This window comes from Erpetoichthys calabaricus, chromosome 14 (assembly GCF_900747795.2).
Source record: "Erpetoichthys calabaricus chromosome 14, fErpCal1.3, whole genome shotgun sequence".
Lineage (NCBI taxonomy): Eukaryota > Metazoa > Chordata > Cladistia > Polypteriformes > Polypteridae > Erpetoichthys > Erpetoichthys calabaricus.
Genome location: NC_041407.2, coordinates 53,591,353 through 53,614,242, shown reverse-complemented (window position 1 = coordinate 53,614,242; position 22,890 = coordinate 53,591,353). Strand labels below are relative to the sequence as shown.

Sequence of the window (22,890 nt, the reverse complement as noted above, 5' to 3'; positions counted from 1 at the left end):
GCTCCGGTTTCCTCCCACAGTCCAAAGACATGCAGGTTAGGTGGATTGGCGATTCTAAATTGGCCCTAGTGTGTGCTTGGTGTGTGGGTGTGTTTGTGTGTGTCCTGCGGTGGGTTGGCACCCTGCCCAGGATTGTTTCCTGCCTTGTGCCCTGTGTTGGCTGGGATTGGCTCCAGCAGACCCCCGTGACCCTGTGTTCGGATTCAGCGGGTTGGAAAATGGATGGATGGATGGACATACAGTGTTAAGTGTCACAAAGACCTTCAACCTATTTTGGCAGCACCTGAGCACAAGGCGAACACAAAACCATCAATGGGGCACCAGTTTATCACTGGGCACAGAAATTCCTGAAGAAAGAAGCAGTTTTGAAAGAAATAGAATTAGACTAACTTAATCATTTTTTTCTATACTATCTTTTTGCTGTAAGGATTAAAAGCTGTTGAAGGTAAGAGACAGACTAGAATCTCTTTGCACTGTATACTACCAGTTTTATACAGCACGGTTATTTATTGTAGCAGAATCTACTACTTTCCTATACACAGACACAGCAATCAGGTAGGATCATGGCCAAGTAATACTGTTCCCTGCATTTATAATGTTCCTTACATCATCCATCAATGACAGGCACTTATAGTGTGAACATGGTTGGCTCAGAATTGTTTTTGTGGCGAGCCGCTGCAGCGCTTGGAGCCTGCAGTTACCCCGGCAACGGAGAAGCTGTCTTCCACAGACGCAGCAATCGCACTTCGGGACTCTCTTCGGCATGTGGTCCTGTTGGGGGGAGTCCCAAAAGAGTTTAGAAACCTTACTATATATATATATATATATTATATGTTTAAATCAAAAAGTAAAGGAAAACTAAAAATTATGCTGTAACCGCAATGGACAGAAGCTTACACAAAATAATAAAACATTCTCTGTGGCTTATGGGCAATTTGGACACATACAGCAGAGCACTCTGCCATTAGTCTAGTTCAAGCCAAGGTCAAATGAAATGGAAACTCCACTGCAACCATAGGAATGCACCATTGTTGAATAATGTGTCATAGTGAGATTTCTTTGAGCAGAGGGAGTGAACCTCACTGAAATTCACCAGAGGATGTTGGCTCAATGCAGAAGTGAAAACAGCATGATTCAAGGAAATATTTATGAATAGGTAGAAAGGTTTAAAGTTTAGAACAAGTGTGACCGATGGAACTTGATCTGGTCGACCAACAACATTGTGCTCATAATCCTACACTGACATGGTGAATGCCTTCATCACAGAAGACCAACAGATTACATTGTTTGTTGTTGCTGCACATTTGCATATAAGCTATGGATCTGCACATGCCATAGTGGATGATGACCTGGAGTACTGTAGTTTGCCCACAAAAGGGTATCCAAAAAGCTTACTTATCTGCATCAACAACAGTACGAGGAGGTTTTGACTCAATTCCTGAAACATTATGAAGAAGATATGAGTGTTTTGGAGTGTATTGTCACTGGAGATGAGACATGGGTCCATCACTGAGAGCTGAAAAGCAAGAGATAAAGGATGCAGTGGGAACACTCATCTTCTTCAGAAGAAAAGAAGAAATTCAAGCAACATCCTTCTGTCAAGAAAGTCATGATGGCCTTATTCTGGGACATGAAGGATCCAATTCTGGCACATTAGGAAAAGAGACAATCACTGACGTGTGAATTGTACTTTGCTATTCTTGGTGAGAAACTGAAACCTGCAATTAGCAGAAAAAGAAGAGGAATGCTGTCATAAACAGTCTTGCTACTCTATGACAGTGCACGTAACCATGCAGCAGCCAGAACAGTCAAGGCAATAAAACAGCTGCAGTTCCAGTGTGTTGAACATACCTCATTACATCACTGAATAGCACCATGTGACCATTACATCTTTGGTCCACTTAAAGAGGCACTATACGGTCACACATATACCTCTGATGATGAGGTTAAAGAAGTGGTGCAGACCTGCATTAGGAGCAGCCAAAACTCTTCTTCTTCCAAAGAATGAAGAAGGTTAGTGATGCGATAATAAGAAGTGCATCGACCTGCAGGGAGACTATGTAGGGAAGCAAAACAACTGTTGAGTTCATCTGCTCACAGTTACTGGTGTTAAAGGGTAAGTTGCCTTTACTTTTTGATTCTTCCACGTATATGTCAGCAATTGTAATGAATTTCAATCCTGTTTGGTCTGTTTGCCAAAGGTATCTGCCAGATATTCCCATTTTTACTGTATCATCCATTTTCTGGCTCTGACTAACAGTCAGACAACACAATTCCATATGTGGTGTTTTCTTTGAACATGGCAACAGCTGCTTAGATTTTGCTTTTTAGATTATATCAATCAACAGTGCTTCCTCACCTTAAAAGTGTTTGCAAAAATATACAAATAATGCAATTGATTCTAAATATGTATTTGAACAATTGTTTACACTAAACAAGTAAACCCATCTATATATATAAAATCCCTATGTGCATCCAGGTGTCCGTGTGTGGGTGTCTTCTGATGAAGTGCGCATGCGCGGGGCACGGTGCGACTCGCGATATTACTGTCAGAGAAAGTTAGAGGCGTTTTACGGAAATACAAACCAGTATTACTGCGAGAGGAAATTAAAGGTACACAATACAGTGACGCATATTACAGCCACATACAAGCCAGTATTACTGTCAGAGGAGATTAAAGGCATATTACAGACGCGCATGCCTGTATTACCGCCAGAGAAAATTAAAGGTATATTACGGACGTACAAACCAGCGGACGTACAAGACGGTATCCTTCAATAAGGGCGCACACAAAAAGGCGAGCCTCAAAAGGGCGACCTCAATTGGGCGCAGTGAATAAAGGCACGCGTAAATAAAGATCTGTACCTTTGTTGCTCTTCACATATTCCAGAGCCATTTGAACTAAATTATCTACGAACGCCTTTATTCGCCGCGCTCAATTGAGGTTGCCCTTTTGAAGCTCACCTTTTTGTGGGCACCCTTATTGAATAGAGCTGTACAAGACAGTATTACTGTCACAGAAAATTAAAGACACACAATACACGGCGGCAGCCCATGAAGAACGGTCAGCTCAGCAAGTAAACAGCAACAAAAGAAAGGCTGAAAGAAAGAAAAATACGACCAACAAAAAGAATGAAGTCAAAGTCCCTTGCCATTTAATATAGACTGTTCCTACTAATGTTTCTGCACTACTGTTCTAGCGCCCGTTATTGTAACGGGCTAAATGACTAGTATTATTATAACAGTTTACATACATAGAATTGTAAAACTGTTATTGGCAAGCAAAGGCATTATTGCAATCTGCCCTATTTTCTAGACTTGGTACTTTTTCATTTTTCTTACTAATAGCATTCTTACTAACCTTGAAAGACACTTATTTATCATTATTGAAAATACAGAAATTCATAGCCAATGAACTAACTGGCTTCAGAAATAATGACTTTAAATGTTTTGAAGCACAGCACAGAAATTACCTTAGGTGTACTTAGGAATGAATGTTTCAGGCAATGATCTCATTTTATTTACTGCTTTTGTAAACTAAATATATTTGTCTCTGACCTATATGAACATGTATATCTACTTTAAATGTAGGTAACAATCAGTTAAATATCATCATCATTATTTTCTTACCAGCTTAGTTCTGAACAGGGTTGGGTGCTTCAGCCGATCCCAGTCAGCTTAGGGCACAAGGAGGCAGAAACAAACCCTAATCAGGATGCCAGTCCATCACAGGGCAAACACACACACACACACATACAACCCCAACCACACACTAGGGCAATTTAGTATCGCCAATCCACCTAACCTCCATGTCTTTGGACCGTGGGAGGAAACCCACGCAGACATGGGGAGAACATACACTGTAGTACAAACTCCACGCAGGGAGGATCTGGGATGCAGTCCCTGGTCTCCTTACTGTAAGGCTTCACTGATACCACTGTGCAATCGGCCTCAGCATCTTAACATGCATAATCTAAATTAAATCCTATTTTGTGCAATAATTAGTTTTATGCTTAAGTATATATCATAATCAAATGAGCTAAGAGAAAGTCTACACAATGGAAGTGCAAACAGTTCTAGGGACTCAGATTAGCTCTCCTGCTTGGACTCTGTCTGTTTAATATTGCCATGTTCTGTCTCAATCTTAATTTTTCCCAGAGAATAAAGTTTCCTCTACATCACATCCCACAGATGTGTGTGTTAAGTTAAACGGCATCAAGTGGACTCTGAAAAAAATAAGGTTCCTGGCACCTCATTTATAAAGCTTCGATACACACAAAAACAGGTTTGAAATGTGAGTCCACAACTTCCCACACAAATGCTGGAATTTATAAAAGAAAACTTGACAGGTTTAACTTGCCTATTTTCTATTTATGGCAACACTGACCTATGTCTATACAACATTTCTGGCGACACCCATTAAAAAGTAGAGAAATGAAGTCAAATGGGGTAAATGATGACTCACAGTCATAAAAATTCATATTACTGAGCCGTTATTGTAATGATGACTATGATGTACAGGCTGTATTTTAATTCCCTTTTAAGAGGGCCAGTGCTGGGTATCTGCACTGAAGAACTCTTTTGGTATTTCGGCAGTTTATGTTGGCTACTTTTCAGTTCTCAGTGAACTGGCCAACAAAGCAACAGTACCTCAGCCAAGCTTCACTCCATCGTGCCTGCAGTTCTGGAAGCCATGGTATGGGTGCAAATACATAAATCATAACATGTTTTTCCAACATAAAAAGGCAAATTGCACCATTGTCTGGCTCTCCTAATGTAATCAAAGCAATTTACTGTCCTTAAGTTGCAATAATGACACCTAGCGAGAATTAAGCTGCTTTTATTCCATTAACACACAAGTTATCTGTGATGCCAAGATGTGACTGACAAGCGTCATGTCTCAGTGGCCTGGGTCAACTTGTGATTCATTTATTTTGAGGCAAAGTAGCTTTGACAGACATGATAGATAGATAGATAGATAGATAGATAGATAGATAGATAGATAGATAGATAGATAGATAGATAGATAGATAGATAGATAGATAGATAGATAGATAGATAGATAGATAGATAGATACTTTATTAATCCCAATGGGAAATTCACATTCTTCAGCAGCAGCATACTGATACAATAAATAATATTAAATTAAAGAATGATAATAATGCAGGTGAAAAACAGACAATAACTATGTATAATGTTGAATGTTAACGTTTACAAGTTCCCAAGTGCAGTTCCCAAGACGCACATACTGAGGTCTGTCTTTAAGATAGTCCACGATCCATGCCACTAGGTATGAATCTAATCCCATCTCTGTCAGCTTGTCCCTAAGGAGCAGAGGTTGGATTGTGTTGAAGGCGCTAGAGAAGTCTAGAATCATAATTCTTACAGCACCACTACCTCTGTCCAAGTGAAAGAGGGATCGGTGTAGCATATAGATGATGGTACTGTACATGGTGAATGGTTTGTTGGTAAAGTAACTTGCTGAATTCTCTTACTCACTGTAACAGCACTGATTTCATTATAATTGCTAGATGATAGTGGCTACCTGTTCAGATGCTGGCACCTTACACATTTCCCTGACAATCATGATGCAGAGGACAGGAGCTATAATGCCACACATGATCGTGTACTCTCAGTTGTGAAGCACAGCCAGATACTCCTGAATGCAGGTGGTGGGGGACTCGACATATCAGGCGGAAGGCTTCTCTACCAGCCAGTGATGTTCTGCAGGATCATGACTGAATATGTATGAGGTTGAGTCGTATGCTCCATATATAGATGTTTCAGGGTGGTATTCGAGGTGCGTTCACGTTTGCATATTTAAAGGGGTAATTGTGAATTATAATTTAATTTAAATATAAAAAGTTCATGTTGTTTTTCTATTGATGTCTTCTTTCTGGGAGAAATGTAAGTGAAGAAAATATGACATTTTTTTGAGAGCAACAATTTGTTAAGAAATATTGACTTAAAGTAAGCTACTCTTTTCTCTGGTTCCAATTTAACTTTCCATGTGTGAATTGTGCAATGTGCAACAGCATCCAAAATGCTTTTAAAGATCTCAAGGGTTCCAAATTACTCTTGTGAACTATGAAGCATTTTTATAACTTCTGCCATTAAACTTGTAATATCCAGTTTTTAAAATAATTATTGTTATCATTAGAGAGTCCAAAAATTATTTGAAGTTTAAGGCATGTTTTACACATGTCTTTGTTAGGTGGAATTTTAAAGTAAGTAAATTAATTTAACCACAAATAGCTAATTGCATCTAATACAAACAGAATTTCTACTCTCTGCACTGGCTGTTGAATGCAGTTTTGAAAACAGTGAGATCTCCTACTAACCTATAAAGGAAAAAAAAAAACTTTCAATCCAATGAATTGCAGGATATCGGCATTCAAAGTAGTATTGTAATAATAATTAATAATAATTCTTTGCGTTTATATAGTGCTTTTTTCACTACTCAAAGCGCTTAGCAATTGCAGGTTAAGGGCCTTGCTAAAGGGCCCAACAGAGCAGAGTCCCTTTTGGCATTTTACGGGATTCGAACCGGCAGCCTTCTAGATCCGGCTAGATCCCTAGCCTCAGAGCCACCACTTGTAATGTGCAACAATATTTTCTGCAAGACACTTTCTTTGGAAGACTGTAGCAATGCAACACAGTGCTTTCCCTGTCCTGTTTTTATTTTCTTTTTAATGTTCACCTTTGTGACAGTGGCTCTCATTCATGAAATGTGAGCAGAATGAATTTGTTCATAAAGCGTTCATAGAGGGAAAATCTGGTATTTATCGATGTTTTAGTAAGAACCGTCTATTCAAAAAAACGAAGGGATGTTACACATGCTCTGGACCAAGCATAGTGTGTGTATAAATAATAAAAAGCATGATACAGTAATCCTTCGCTATATCGCGCTTCGCCTTTCGCAGCTTCACTCCATCGCGGATTTTATATGTAAGCATATTTAAATATATATCGCGGATTTTTCGTTGCTTCGCGGGTTTCTGCGGACAATGGGTCTTTTAATTTCTGGTACATGCTTCCTCAGTTGGTTTGCCCAGTTGATTTCATACAAGGGACGCTATTGGCAGATGGCTGAGAAGCTACCCAGCTTACATTTCTCTTTCTCTTGCGCTGACTTTCTCTGATCCTGACGTAGGGGGATTGAGCAGGGGGGCTGTTCGCACACCTAGACGATACGGACGCTCGTCTAAAAATGCTGAAAGATTATCTTCATGTTGCTATCTTTTGTGCAGCTGCTTCCTGAAACGACATGCTGCACGGTGCTTCGCATACTTAAAAGCTCGAAGGGCACATATTGATTTTTGCTTGCTTGTTTTTCTCTGTCTCTCTCTCTCTCTCTCTCTCTCTCTCTCTCTCTCTTTCTGTGCTCTTGACGGAGGGGGTGTGAGCTGCCGCCTTCAACAGCTTTGTGCCGCGGTGCTTCGCATACTTAAAAGCCAAACAGCCCTATTGATTTTCCTCTCTATCTTTCTGACAGTCTCTGCTCCTGACACGCACTCCTTTGAAGAGGAAGATACGTTTGCATTCTTTTAATTGTGAGATGGAACTGTCATCTCTGTCTTGTCATGGAGCACAGTTTAAACTTTTGTAAGAGACAAATGTTTGTTTGCAGTGTTTGAATAACGTTCCTGTCTCTCTACAACCTCCTGTGTTTCTGCGCAAATCTGTGACCCAAGCATGACAATATAAAAATAACCATATAAACATATGGTTTCTACTTCACGGATTTTCTTATTTCGCGGGTGGCTCTGGAACGCAACCCCCGCGATGGAGGAGGGATTACTGTATATGAATGCCATATGCACAAAACACATTTTAAATGAATTAAGTAAAATAAATACTGTATAAATATGCAAATAATACAGTAGATTACAAGATATGACATTGTTCAATGAAATCTCTATTCTATCTATGAGTTGATGATTATTAAAAAACTCAGGTGTCATGTTTTGTTTCTCAGAAAACACATCATGCAGGTCTGTACCTAATTGAGCGTATTTTCTTATAAAAAGGCATTGATTTGAACCTGATTTAATTTAACATAACAATGGCTGATTTCACACTACTGCATGATTTGGCCCAGGGCTCCCTGGAGAGAGAGCGCAGGTTCCGGATTCGCACTGACGTTGTTGGCAGAGAGTGATGAATGGTTGACTAGTGGTTTTAGACGTCTGGGACACATTCTGGCACATTCATGTACTATTATGGTTCCTGTTCTGAAAAGAGCAACAACAAGAAGCCGAGCAATACCTGTACATTGGCAAGTCCTATTGACAGTTAGGCTTTTTAGCTACAGGGACATTTCAGCAGGAGATTGCAGGCAGGTCTGGGATTTCGAAGCCATCTGTGAGCCGCATACTACCTGGAGTACTTAATGGCATATTAACACTAATGTGGGATTAAATCCAGTTATCATATGGTGGTGAAAGGCAGATGGAAGTTAGACAAAGATTTTACGAGCTAGCCAACTTACCCAGGGTCATTGGTGCAATAGACTGCACACAAAGCTCTATCCAATGATGAGTTTGAATTTATGAATAGAAAACACTTCCATTCTATCAACGTGCAGCTTATATGTGATGCAAAGTGTGTGCTGCTCAATGTCGTTACTTGATTGCCCGGTGGTACGCATGATAGTTTCATTCTGCAGGACAGTTCTGTTAGCATGCGTCTGAAATAAGGAGCTGTACAAGAATGCAGGCTTCTCGATAAGAGTAAAATTTTCTCCCATAGATTAAATTGTATTTATTTGAGAGGTATAAATAGGTTACCTGTTTATATCCATAGGGGACAGGAGTCGTCCATTGAAGACGTGGCTTATAACACCTCTAAACAACCCACAGACGCCACAGAAATGGGCTTATAATAATGCACATGCAACAGAATGGGCTTTTATCAAGTACACCAATGGGATTTTGAAGGCACAATGTCTGTGCTTGGATACAAGGAGCGGCCCTCTTTTATATTCACCTGAAAAGGTGTGCAAAATAATATTAGCTTTTTGTGTTTTACACAACATAGCAATGAAAGAGGGATGTACTGAATGAACCTGAACCGCAGCCAATGCTTGAGCCACCTGATGAAACCTCCAGTGCTGAAACAATTATGAAAGAATAATACAATGACTCTGAGATAAAGATGTCTCATTGTATTAAAAATGCTGAAAGCAAAAATTAACCAAGTATTTGGAGAAAATCCAAGCAAAATGACACCTTTTATTGGCTAACTAAAAAGATTACAATATGCAAGCTTTAGTGGCAACTCAGGCCCCTTCTTCAGGCAAGATGTAATCATTGATTACATGATTACATCTTGCCTGAAGAAGGGGCCTGAGTTGCCTCAAAAGCTTGCAAATTGTAATCTTTTTACTTAGCCAATAAAAGGTGTCATTTTGCTTGGATTTTCTCTACATTCATGATGGCTAACATGGTACAACACCCTAGTACTTGGTGAATTACTTAGCATTTGGTACCATTTTGTAACAGTTTGCATTATTCACTCATACTATTGCTTATTTCTTTCAAACTGGTTTGTATGTCTTTCAAAGTAGAGTAAATTCCTTTGAACAGCTTGGTCGAGTTGCTTTTGATTTGCCCGCTACTCTGGAATGCAGGTTCCTGATAATGTGGAATGCTCTGCGCTGCACGTGAAGTCTGCGCATGGCAAGTGGAATGTTCCTGTTCATCTTAATAATAAATTAAAGAATGAATAAATTAATGTTTCACCTCATCATTATGAAGCAAGTCACTTACAAATCACATTTGATGACTGTAGTTAGACACATGTCACTGTCTCCTTCAGGAATAATACCCACTAAAGATGCCTCTCCAATAATAGATGTGCTTGCGGAGTTACTTTTTCGGGGAGCAGCTATGCGTTTATTTGCATCTAATTTCAAATTGAACCATTTCCATTTTATTTCTCAAATGGTTTGCTCTATAGAAGACAATGAATTAATTTCATTCATCACCTCTTTCCAAGCAATTCCTTCACCTAACCTAGTGACACCACTTCTCTCACTAGAGAATAATTGTTTTCTTTTCTTAACTTCTGTTAAAAGTACCTCAATCTCCATTTCTTTGAAGTTTTTTTTTCTTTTGTTTTTTTGCGCTTGGCATTTTGGCAGATCCCAGGCATGTGTGGCAGCACATCCTTATATGTTAAGATTTGGGGCTTTGATGGGTGTGGATTGTGGCAATGAACGGACAACATACACACGGCTGACAATTTACGATAGATTGGTATTAATTAACCTATGCAGGGTACTACTCATGGGCATGAGATTTTAGTAAAATCATGTTTTATGCAAAAATGTGTTAGTTAATTTCTGAACGCTTTATGAATGACACCCAGTGTGTGTGCAGTGTACATTTTAATGGTAAACATTATTTCAGGACAGCGCCATACTTTAGTGTTTTATGTCATTTAAATGCTTGTTTATATTCTTTTTTTTTAAACAGCAATAGAACTGTTAAAAATAACATTTTCAACTGTCTCTAATTACTGTACTTCACAACCTTCTAATGGAGCTCAACATCAGGGAAGAAGCTATACATCAATGATAAGTATAAGTCATCAGTCTTCTAGTGGAGTTTTACAGTATCAGACACTCAACAAGTAGGACTAAACTCTTTATTTGCCTTCAAAAAAACTTTCATTTATCTCCTCCTGCAGTGTATTTAAGACATTTATTTTGTCAATTCCTTCACTTATGTTTTCAGTTTGGACTGTCATTATTGTACAGTATATAATACTGTGTAGTTGGGAGGTCCATCTGCCTCAGGTGAGGCTTTTTTCTGGGAAAGCTAGGGTGGATCCTGGCCTTTTTTTTTGCTCTTTTAGAAAGCCTCACACTATTTTTATTTTGTGTGCTGGAGAATTCCTCCAGGGATGTCCTGAACTGACCATTTATTTTTGGTGGTGAGCTGACTCAGAAGGACAGTGTCTGTTGCAGGATCTTCTGCAGGGTATGTTTATTTTGGATCTTTTTGGGTATTTTGTCCATGTTTTTACTCTAAATTGTAATGGTATTTATTGTTTGGTTCTTTATTATGATACCGCTGATGATATCATTTTGTATTTCTTGTCACGTTTGTGTCTAAGGTTAGGGTTCCATGGCAGTATTGTTTTTACTAGTGGGTCAATGGGAGACATATTCACCTACATCATATTTAAGGGCAAGATGTTACATTAACTCTGTGTCTGAATTGTACTTAAAATTATGCAATGATTCTCCTAGAAAAACATTTTCAGGTTAGGAACAATTTCTGTTCATCCTGAATTGCGAAAGTCAGCCTGATCAGTTCTCTTAAGGTTACATTTTCCAGCTTTGTGTTGTAACCCTTGCCCCAGAAAATATTACAAATTATACACTCTATTAAATGAATTACCTTATTGATTATTACAGTCTGTTTGACAGACCTGGAAGGTCCAAATGCATGATGAGAATATTCTGAAATTGGCTGGGCTGAATAATTTGTTTTGAATAACTTTAACATTGTTAGGAGAGGCCGGGTACATAGAGTGAAGATCTCTAAGAAATCGTGGCAAAAAGGTGACAAAACCTTATGAAACAATGGCAGGCACCTAATGTAAGAGAAACTGTCAAATTAAAGTAAGGCAATTTCCATGCAATTTTAGAAGTGTGTTATCCACATCAGAGTAAGAGGTTCTAGTGAACAAGAAGGGAGCAGATGAAGCAGTGGCAAAGTAAAAGGTCCACGCATGGGCGATATTCGGTGATGTCATGGGGAATGACTTTCAGGCACCCTCAAAGAGCTTCTGGAAGACTTTACAATGACTCGCGAAAGGTAATCATGATGTTGCCCAGACTGTCCTCAGGAAAAATGGTGAAGTATTGACCTCTCTCTGAGATACTAAAAAGGTGAAACAAGCACCTTTAGGGAATCTTAAATATGACATGTATGCATACACTATACAGGAGGTGGTTAGGCTGGTGCTATGTCATTGGATTAAGTATTTGATTTACCAATCAGTCTCTATCCCTATTCTCAAATAAGATCACATGCTCTTGAATCACAAATACTAGTATGACTTTACATATAAAGACTTTTTTATTTCTTGTATAGCTATGTTATGTAAGTGCGGATTTATTCTAATCTATTATTTTTGGTATTTACTTATTTTTATCTATTTTTAAATGTTGCTCTTTGTGCTATTTTCTATGTATAAAAAATGAACTGTAGAAATAAATGTTGTTGTTGTAGCTGAAATGAGCTTCATGTGCTTGGCTATTGGGCTTTCTCTCTGTGGTACAGTGTAGATTTCAACAATAAGTGAGAAACTCAGATTGGAAATGGAAACCTTTCCAGACTTGAAGAAACAAGATGAGTTGGTATCTGTTAAAATTTTCCCGTACCAGGCACAGCCCACCAGAGGAAGACACAAGAACAGATCCAGAACATGCTGAAGGGATTACATTTCATTACTAGCCTGGGAGTTCCTGGGAATTTTCCACAGGGAGCTGAGGACTGTTCCTGGCAATTGGATGGCCTAGTTTGTCCATCATGACATGACGATTAAAAGACCCTCATCAGAGAAACTGTATGGAACCCATGTAAGTCCAAAAGATATACTGTAAGTGAAATGACAACACTAAACTCCCCAAATATGCATGAATGTGCCTTGTGATTGACTGGCACCTTATCAATGTGACTCTGACTCAATGTAAGCCTTGTACTGGAGAAAGACGGCTCTGAAAATGAATAGATCCATGGAATTCCCAAATCTGCTTTTGATATGGCTTACCAGGACAGTGAGCCTTCGATAACACAATACATATTAACAGGCCACATAAGGAAGCGGCTGTAACCCAGTTCAGTAGTTTGTATACAGTGCATCCGGAAAGTATTCACAGCGCATCACTTTTTCCACATTTTGTTATGTTACAGCCTTATTCCAAAATGGATTAAATTAATTTTTTTCCTCAGAATTCTACACACAACACCCCATAATGACAACATGAAAAAAGTTTACTTGAGGTTTTTGCAAATTTATTAAAAATAAAAAAACTGAGAAATCACATGTACATAAGTATTCACAGCCTTTGCTCAATACTTTTTCGATGCACCTTTGGCAGCAATTACAGCCTTAAGTCTTTTTGAATATGATGCCACAAGCTTGGCACACCTATCCTTGGCCAGTTTCGCCCATTCCTCTTTGCAGCACCTCTCAAGCTCCATCAGGTTTGATGGGAAGCGTCGGTGCACAGCCATTTTAAGATCTCTCCAGAGATGTTCAATCGGATTCAAGTCTGTGCTCTGGCTGGGCCACTCAAGGACATTCACAGAGTTGTCCTGAAGCCACTCCTTTGATATCTTGGCTGTGTGCTTAGGGTCGTTGTCCTACTGAAAGATGAACCGTCGCCCCAGTCTGAGGTCAAGAGCGCTCTGGAGCAGGTTTTCATCCAGGATGTCTCTGTACATTGCTGCAGTCATCTTTCCCTTTATCCTGACTAGTCTCCCAGTTCCTGCCACTGCCACCACCATGCTTCACTGTAGGGATGGTATTGGCCTGGTGATGAGCAGTGCCTGGTTTCCTCCAAACGTGACGCCTGGCATTCACACCAAAGAGTTCAATCTTTGTTTCATCAGACCAGAGAAATTTCTCTCTCATGGTCTGAGAGTCCTTCAGGTGCCTTTTGGCAATCTCCAGGTGGGCTGCCATGTGCCTTTTACTAAGAAGTGGCTTCCGTCTGGCCACTCTACCATACAGGCCTGATTGGTGGATTGCTGCAGAGATGGTCGTCCTTCTGGAAGGTTCTCCTCTCTCCACAGAGGACCTCTGGAGCTCTGACAGAGTGACCATCGGGTTCTTGGTCACCTCCCTGACTATGGCCCTTCTCCCCCGATCGCTCAGTTTAGATGGCCGGCCAGCTCTAGGAAGAGTCCTGGTGGTTTCGAACTTCTTCCACTTACAGATGATGGAGGCCACTGTGCTCATTGGAACCTTCAAAGCAGCAGAAATTTTTCTGTAACCTTCCCCAGATTTGTGCCTCGAGACAATCCTGTCTCGGAGGTCTACAGACAATTCCTTTGACTTCATGCTTGGTTTGTGCTCTGACATGAACTGTCAACTGTGGGGCCTTATATAGACAGGTGTGTGCTTTCCAAATCATGTCCAATCAACTGAATTTACCACAGGTGGACTCCAATTAAGCTGCAGAAACATCTCAAGGATGATCAGGGAAAACAGGATGCACCTGAGCTCAGTTTTGAACTTCATGGCAAAGACTGTGAATACTTATGTACATGTGCTTTCTCAATTTTTTTATTTTTAATAAATTTGCAAAAACCTCAAGTAAACTTTTTTCACGTTGTCATTATGGGGTGTTGTGTGTAGAATTCTGAGGAAAAAAAATGAATTTAATCCACTTTGGAATAAGGCTGTAACATAACAAAATGTGGAAAAAGTGATGCGCTGTGAATACTTTCCGGATGCACTGTATACAAAATGGAAGAACACAAGTATCTCAGTGGTAACAATCCCATTCTCTATAGACACCTATAAACCCTGCTTATGATTAGATCCATTCAGAAAAGTAAATGCTTCGTATGCAATAATATTTCTTTCGTCTATTAGTATTCTTATTCCCCATTCATTGGATTTTAATAATCTGATTTGCCAATTCCAAACAGTCCTTAAAACTGGTTGACATGATGGTGCAGTGGTTATTGCTGCTCCCTTACAACTTCAGGGGCCTCAGTTTAATTCCTGATGAATGGAGTTTGAAACATCACCCAGTGTCTGCATGCAGTTCCCTTCTACTTTCTAAAAATGTGCATGTAAAGTTAATGGTGACTCTAAATTGATCTTATATGAGTAAGCAAAGAGGCGTGCATGAGCTTTCCATAAAATATACTGTCATTTCAGCCAGAATTTGTCTCTTCTTTACATCAGTATTGCATATGTTACTTTGTAGTTCCATTTGAAAAAAGCAACCTGAATCTGGACAATATTGGGATGTCTTCCAGGGTTCTACACTGCATTATTTGTTCAGCATCTGGTACATCCCCAAACATGCCGACATATCACACAGACGTTTCAGCACCATTCACCCCAATAACTTGATCCAATCAAACACACTGAACTACTTAGACATCCTTGTTAATTTTGTTTTTTAATTACACTGGCCCTTGCAATGTTTGACCACAACTGCTAATTCTTATGAGATCCTTCATCTTTCAGAAAATTAAACTTTAACTAAACTTTAAATTTTCTATCTGATCTGTGTTTTATACTTAAATATTTATTCTCATCCTGGAAAGAGACAGCAAAAGTAAAACATAGCCATCAAACTAACAGTGCACATTGTAAGAAGCCACTTCAATTACACAGTATATTATTCAGAATTGAAAGCAGCTTTCCAATAATATGGAAAATAAGCTATTGTATACCCAGAGAAGATGACTTGAGTCAAAATAAAAAGTCATTTCCTGAAGATGACAGAACAAATAAGCAAAAAATAAAGATATCATTCAAAATTAAATCAATCACTTCATAAAAATTCATTACATGTATTTATTGTTTCATTTATTTTTATGAGTTTCTCTTCATTTAGCACTTTTTTGTTTATACATACATTTATTTGAGCTTTTTGAAATAACTTTTTTCTATTTGTTTCTGTCTCTAAGGATCTATAAATAAAATTATCCATTTCTTATATCCAATTTTCTTGCAGACTCTAATGTTCCATTTCCAAAATATTATATCTCATAATCTGAGTAATGTTAATTGAAGTCAAGGGGACTGAGTGCCTGAAAGTACTTATTAAAAGTGTAAATCATCTTTATTTATTCAATATTGAAATTTACTTTCAGTATAAAGGAATCCTCTAAATAATGGCACTGTCTTTATTGCAGTTTTCCTCCAGACTCCGTACATCAATTAGTTATTCCAGCAGCATTGCACCTAAATGACCAAGATTAAGAATTTTATAAAACGTGTGTGTATAAAATGAAAGGATATGGACCTATAGTGCATGCACTAGAGGTTTAAGGTTTTTTTTTTTCTTTAATACATTTTGAAATGTAAGTTAATATTTATGAGGGGTAACTCAGCCTCACAGTATGGAAGTTAGGGTTGCAAACCAACAAACTGAAACAGAGGAGAGACAGTACTACCTGGAATGAAATGGAGCCATCAGATTCTTATGGCAATTAAATTTTGTTTGCTTATTGTCTCACTTCTTCAAAAAGCCCAGTAATAGGGCATTTATAATTTCTATTTGTATACTCTAACCGTTTTAAAATTTGTGGATGCTAATTTCTCTTTTTATATTTGTCATTCTAATCTGGAAATAATTTGAATAATGTAAATATGCAGATTAGAATCAATTTGAGCAATGTCTTTTTGAATATCAGCTGTCGCATATTTAGTTGGCCTACTTAGTTAAATATCATACCTTAACAGTTTCATTTGAGTTGTTTAATGTGTAGATCCCGCTGGTTGTGAGCCCAGATTTGTAAATTTCTGCACAGTCCTTAAACTTTACAGCCTCCTCCTTGGGAGGCACTGAAATCTCTGTGAGGGAAAGAAAAACACACACATTTGGATTTTGTTTTCAAGCACTTTCCTAACACAATAATGCATTTATTAAATCCAAGTCTCTGTGTAGTGGACTGTAAACTGAATCTCCTTACTAGGGCTAATTTTCCATGTGGTATTAATTAAGAAAAGCCCACAGAGGATTTTTGTAACAGGATATAGTAATTAATGTTTTTAAATTCTTCTTTATGCCACCATGATCAATGTGATTTCAGATTTTCTTTACAAGGTCACAAAAAGCATGCAAATTGTAAATATTTGAAAAGAAGCAGACACTTATAAGGAAACAGAGTTTTCTCTTGAAAGCCTCCAGTTTTCATTTCCCATCTTCTCACACAAAAATCTGTTTTATACATTCACTTTCCTTGAACAACAATTGCACTAACCGTTGCACTGAGTCACCATGTTAAGGAGTTGATGGACAGTTTCCATTAGCGATGATTGCTGACGTTGAAGGAGGGTGCTGTTTAAAGTGGCAGCCACCAGCTCCTTATCCAGCTCCTCTATTAGCCCACTTTGTCTCATTAAAAGCTCCTGTAATTGGAGTTTCTCTGCCTTGAGGATCTGCAGCTCTTGGGCCCGCAGCTTCTCCATGTCTTGAAAACGTTGTTCTAGCAAGCTAAGGGAGAGAAAAATACAAATTTAAAATTTTGCCTCTAGAGCTCGGGGTGTGTTAATTAGGTTGTATTTTTTTTATACTTTTTAAATCGTTGTGGCTGACAGAATAGTTGTTTAATGTATATGTATTTTTAAAATTTCTAATATCACTTTTGTTACAAGGAATAATCTGAACTTAAACATTGGTTTGCCAGAAAGGCCTTTAAGCAAATGACAACCCAGCAAACATGCTGACATTGGGCCAGTGTAGGCCCATGGTGGGCAAACATATTGGCCCTACGTGGGCAGCCAACAATGACCCAAATGGGATTTGGGCAAACAGACAGGAAACCAAAATTTGATCATGAACCAGAAAAAAGTTAATCTATCCATTTTCTATACCTGCTTATCCAGGGTAGGGCTGTTGGACACCTGGAGCATATCCCAGCAAGCAATGGGCACAGGCAGGAACAACTACTGGACAGGGCACCAGCCCATCACAGGGTGAACACAGTCACACAGAGCAGAGGGCCAATTTAGCCCCACCAGTCCACCTAACCTTTAAGATTTTGGACAGTAAGAGGAAACAAAAATGGACACAGGGAAAACATGCAAACTCCATGCAGGGTGGACCCAGGATATAAACCGTAACCTCCTTATTGTGAGGATGTATTACTTACTCAGTGACAACATTTTAAAAAGTGGGCAACTTTGGGGTGGTGATTGCATTGGACTGCATTACCAAATCATGCCTGGGCCAATGAGGGGCTTACTGAATATGTACTACCAGCTATTAGCCCATTTTGGATAACTAGGGGAACTTTGCTAAGGGGACAGTTTGGTATTTAATTGGGTATTCCAAAGCCCAAACTTTTGTGTATTCAGTCAGTTCAAACAGTATGTAGTCTCCTTTGTTAAATACTTTTATTGAAGAACTCGACCTCAACCAACAAAAACATCTCAGAATCAGCTATCAAGATGGAGATGGGAAAATAAAAAGCACAAACAAATAAGAGGCCGTGATGGCCGGGACACCAGCGGGATGGAGATGGCCGAGGCCTCCCATCACAAGGCTATATTTAGTCAGAACTTAAACACCCTCTGAAAATGAGATATAAACCCATGATGCTACTTAGTTTCTGAAAAACCCTTGCAGACAAAAGATTAGATAGTAAGAAAGTCTACTATTACATACATGGTGTGCAATTTCTCTAAGAGGACTGTGGTAAGTGTGGGGTTTTGTGGCAAGTCCTATCACCATTAATAATACCCAGCGTGGAACAAGGTAAATACAATTTCACCTTCATTAGCAAAAAGAACATAAAGAAGTGGTGTACAAATAAGCAGAAGTAAAACAATATAATTGCAGCTGTTCCAGAAAAAAAATTTCCGGGGGATTTGCTTGCCCATTTGCCAACCATACAATAACACACAGAAGTACTCCATAGTATCTTGTGTTCTGTCTTTCTCTCTTAGTTTATGGACTTAGTTTCCTGGCCTGTATTGCTCCCGCCAATTAAGTTTTCACTGCCATGTTTCCACCTTCAGATCCAACTAACTACTGGCAATAAGTCAGCTTTTGCTCAAAGGACACCAGGCTACATGGTCCTGTAGCAACTCCCAGTATTCCTGCTCCCCTGAGCCTTTAGTTGCTATTAAAGGAAGGCGTCTCCAAGGCAGTTTCCCGGGTGCTTACTCTATTAGAGGGATATCATGGACACATACAGAATGCTGCCTTCTAGACAGTGTGTCCTCTAGTGGCCAGAAGGTGTTTCCACTTCTAGTGTTTTCACTCCGGTTTCACATTCTCTTTAGATAGGGATGGTCAGGCATCCCTTCCTACTGCTGGATTATCTTCTCTCTGTGATCCCAGGAAGGATAGAATGCCCTCGACCCGCTCTTTTGATATGAACTGTCGCTAAGGGCCCCTTTGCTCATACACTAGTATAGGATCACTCCTAATACCAATGTGGCTTTTTGTGGAACATTCTTCTGCCTTGTAACAACCTGGCAGTGCCCTATCTTCAGAGTAAAGAGACTTTGAAAATAAAAAAGGAATTCCAGCTGAGGGTAATAAAGAAAATCAAGCAGTATAATTGCTGTGAATCCCTTGGGGCTAAACTATAATAAAATCTATCATATGCCTAGCTGTGGACTGGCATCTTGTCAGGTTTGTTTTGTGCCTTCTGCTCAAAAGTGCTAGCAGAGACTTCATCTACCAGTGCCCCTGATTTGAAATAAATGGATTTAAGAAATGAAGAATGATTTAAGAATGATTAATGTCAGTATTTGATAAAATAAGGTTGAGGCAGAGTTGTACCAATCACTGGATGTGTACCATAATCATTTAGAGATATTTGCCTTTTTTCTAACTTTCAGACAGCCTTAGTTTTAAAACTAATTTTGAATGCAATAAATGCAGAACTCAATAATCAGACACCTTTGTTACTGTTGAAGAAAAAATTAGGCATACATAATCTGCATCCTTTTTTTCTTTGAATAGCAACCAAAGATGCAGCTAGACCCAGAAGCTCTAATTGCCATCTGTTTTTAAAAGCAATTACTCTATTAAACCTGAATTTAACTTAAATTAACCAAGTTATTTCCCAAACTGTAACAAGAAAAATCTCAGATAATCAATCAATTCATATAAATAGCTCATTTTCCAATTGGAATCAGCTGTGAAATATTCAGGTATGTATAGTAGGAGGGCTGGCCACAAACATTAGCAGCACTCTGTACTTTAACTAGAATTAACAGGAAATGACTGCAACTTATTTTTTGGTTAATTTGAAATATCTTGCTTCCTACTACTGTAGCATTGTGGAACAATCTCTGGTCTAGCACATATGCAACTGGCACACAAAATGGCACTGGCCACTGATTTGTATTTTTTACGTTCAAAGCAATCACAAAACTCAGGTGGACTGTTCTTTCCCATCCACATTGCTTCCCAGATCTTGCAGCCTGACATTTCCAATTGTTTGTAGCTTGCAAAGATCCATCCATGAGAAACAGGATGGAAGTAACTGAAAAAGTGAAGTGTCTACGAGTTCCGGATTTAGACTACCTTATGCTTTTGGTTTTCACTGACACAAGACTGTTAACAGTTGCATGAAATATGTAGTGTGGCCTGCTTTGGGGGGGTGTCTCTCCAGCTCCCCAAACCCCATACAGACAGATGCAGACACAAGTTCACAAGCACAACACTGGCGTTATTCAGAGGGAAACGCTTTTTAACCGTTTCCCACAGTACAGTACAACATTGTACACTTCCGGGTGAGGTGGAAGATTAACAAAGTAGGACTCCGCAATCCCTGCAGCACCCCTGGTGGCACCCATGGAATCCAACATGACTGTGCTGAACTCCAACTCCCATGAAACCCTATTTAAAAAATGTCTAAACTCAATTAAAAGCAGTTAAAAAATCATGCTCCAAAACTTTCTTAGTAAAACTTATTAATCCCACTGCTTGACAAAGAGTTAGGACCCAATTTAAAACAAACACCTGTTTTTGTTCTGTAAAAAAGAATGTGTAAAGTTGTATTTCAAAATTAGTCTTCATCCATAGCTGCCTGCCATGAAGTACCTGACAGCTTGAAATACCTGACAGCAAGATTCTGAAATGTCTTTGTGACATAAACTGACAGCAGATGTTGTGACTTGTAATGCAGAATGGTTTCCATTAAATTCTATGGCTGGTTATGCTGTTAAACATCTTAATTCAATGAAAGAACAAATTAATTGATGTTTAGCTTCAGTTTATTAATCCAATACTGCCTAGGAACATTAGCTACCTTTGCACCAGTCATTGAGTGCTCTTCATTATGAAAATGGTCCCATCATTGAAATGTACAGTACAGTTATAATATGTATTAAACCCTCCTGTTGCAATGTAAAATTAATTCTTGTCCTGCGCACTAAACTGGGTTTTAGTACTGTTGCTGCCATGTTATCGACATCTCTACCTCTTCATATTCGACAGTCTTCAACAGTCTTCTGCAATTGCTGTTTTTATAACTAATTTAAAGATATATCTTTTTAAACTCGGTTGTCTTTTATTTGACTGTCTTATTTTTCTGTTTTTGATTTTGATTGTCTTTGACCTGTTTAATTTTAATTTATGTACTGTGTCTTTGAGTCAATGAGAGGCACATATAAATGAAATGTATTATTTTTACCATATATACTTGCGGATAAGTTCTCCCACGGTTAAGTCAGGACTTGATTTTACAGTATAATTTCTGGTATTTTATAATATCTGTCATATAAGTAGACTGCGGAAAACTCACGCTATCGGTACAAGAGATTATGACATGCTAACGGCCACCTGATAGAGTAACCACAGAGCAGACTGCCTTTTTCTCTATGTGGATGCGGCAATGCGCTGTATCAGTGGGTGCTCCTAACCTCTCTCTCTCCTTCTCTCTATCGTGCCTATGTGACCACGTGGTAATACCCGAACTATTCCAAAGCGACGTTGGCACTCTTTTGTGATTTTTGTATCTTACACCCTCATCTACCTTTATCATAAGAGCATCCCTTATCTACGATGGAGCGTTTGATCAGAAGAAAATATGAAGCTGGTTTTAAATTAAACATCATTGAAGTAGTGAAAGAAATTGGCAACTGTGCTGCTGCAACAAAATTCAATGCGTCTGAGAAACTGGTATAATATTGGAGGAGGCAAGAAGATGTAAAAAAAAAAAATAGATCAATTTTAAGTGCTGCAGTGGGTTGGCACCCTGCCCAGGATTGTTTCCTGCCTTGTGCCCTGTGTTGGCTGGGATTGGCTCCAGCAGACCCCCGTGACCCTGTGTTCAGATTCAGCGGGTTAGAAAATGGATGGATGGATGGAATTTTAAGTGTCACACGTCAGGGTCTGATTTTATGATCAATTTTTTGGGTTTCAAGACCCAACTTATATATGCGTATATACGGTATTATAATTATTATTATTATTAATATCTCTTATTTTTAAAGTATGAAATAAGTTAAATGAAACAACAATGACCTTCACAAATTGCAATAAATCCTTCTTTGAGGCCAAGCTCTTTGGAGCATCCTGTTCATGCTGGACTAGATTTCACAAAACTGGGGACCAACATCTTACAATGGGCAATGAAGAAACAGCAACATATTTAAGGAAGCCCTTCTCCTTAAATATTTTTGCCTAAAAGTGCATTTAATTTTAACTAAACAACATAACATAATGTAACATTCTGAAACCTGCTTAATCAAATTCAGCATTACAGAAGGCTGTAGTCTATGGCTAGTCTTTTTTATTATTATTTATTTATTATTATTATTATTATTATATTTTCTGCGGTGGGTTGGCACCCTGCCCGGGATTGGTTCCTGCCTTGTGCCCTGTGTTGGCTGGGATTGGCTCCAGCAGACCCCCGTGACCCTGTGTTCGGATTCAGCGGGTTGGAAAATGGATGGATGGATGGATATTATTATATTTTTGGATGCACCCTGTTCAACTGACCTTATCATTGGGCAGTCATTTAGAAACTTAAAAAAAAAGCTCCCATATTCATTATATATTTTGACACATGTGCGTCTTAGCACTTCCTTACAGGCTCTGTGAAGATATGTAATAACCTGCCAGGTTGAGAAGGTGCGCTGTTGCTAACAGTGTCATCTCCTTCTTTCCAAAACGTGTAGAGAAATCGGCTAGTGAGGACAACTGACTCTACCCCTTC

At 38.8% G+C, this 22,890-nt stretch overlaps 1 protein-coding gene across 1 annotated transcript in view; it reads right to left on the bottom strand.

Moving 5' to 3' along the window:
- Positions 1-22,890, bottom strand: part of angpt2b (angiopoietin 2b) — a 99,739-nt gene that overhangs the window by 23,642 nt on the left and 53,207 nt on the right. Inside the window, exons 4-5 of the mRNA XM_028818910.2 lie at positions 16,972-17,204; positions 16,443-16,561 (exon numbers count right to left, since the gene is read on the bottom strand). Of these exons, the coding sequence (XP_028674743.2) occupies positions 16,443-16,561; positions 16,972-17,204 (352 nt within the window). The remainder of the gene's footprint in view (positions 1-16,442; positions 16,562-16,971; positions 17,205-22,890) is intronic.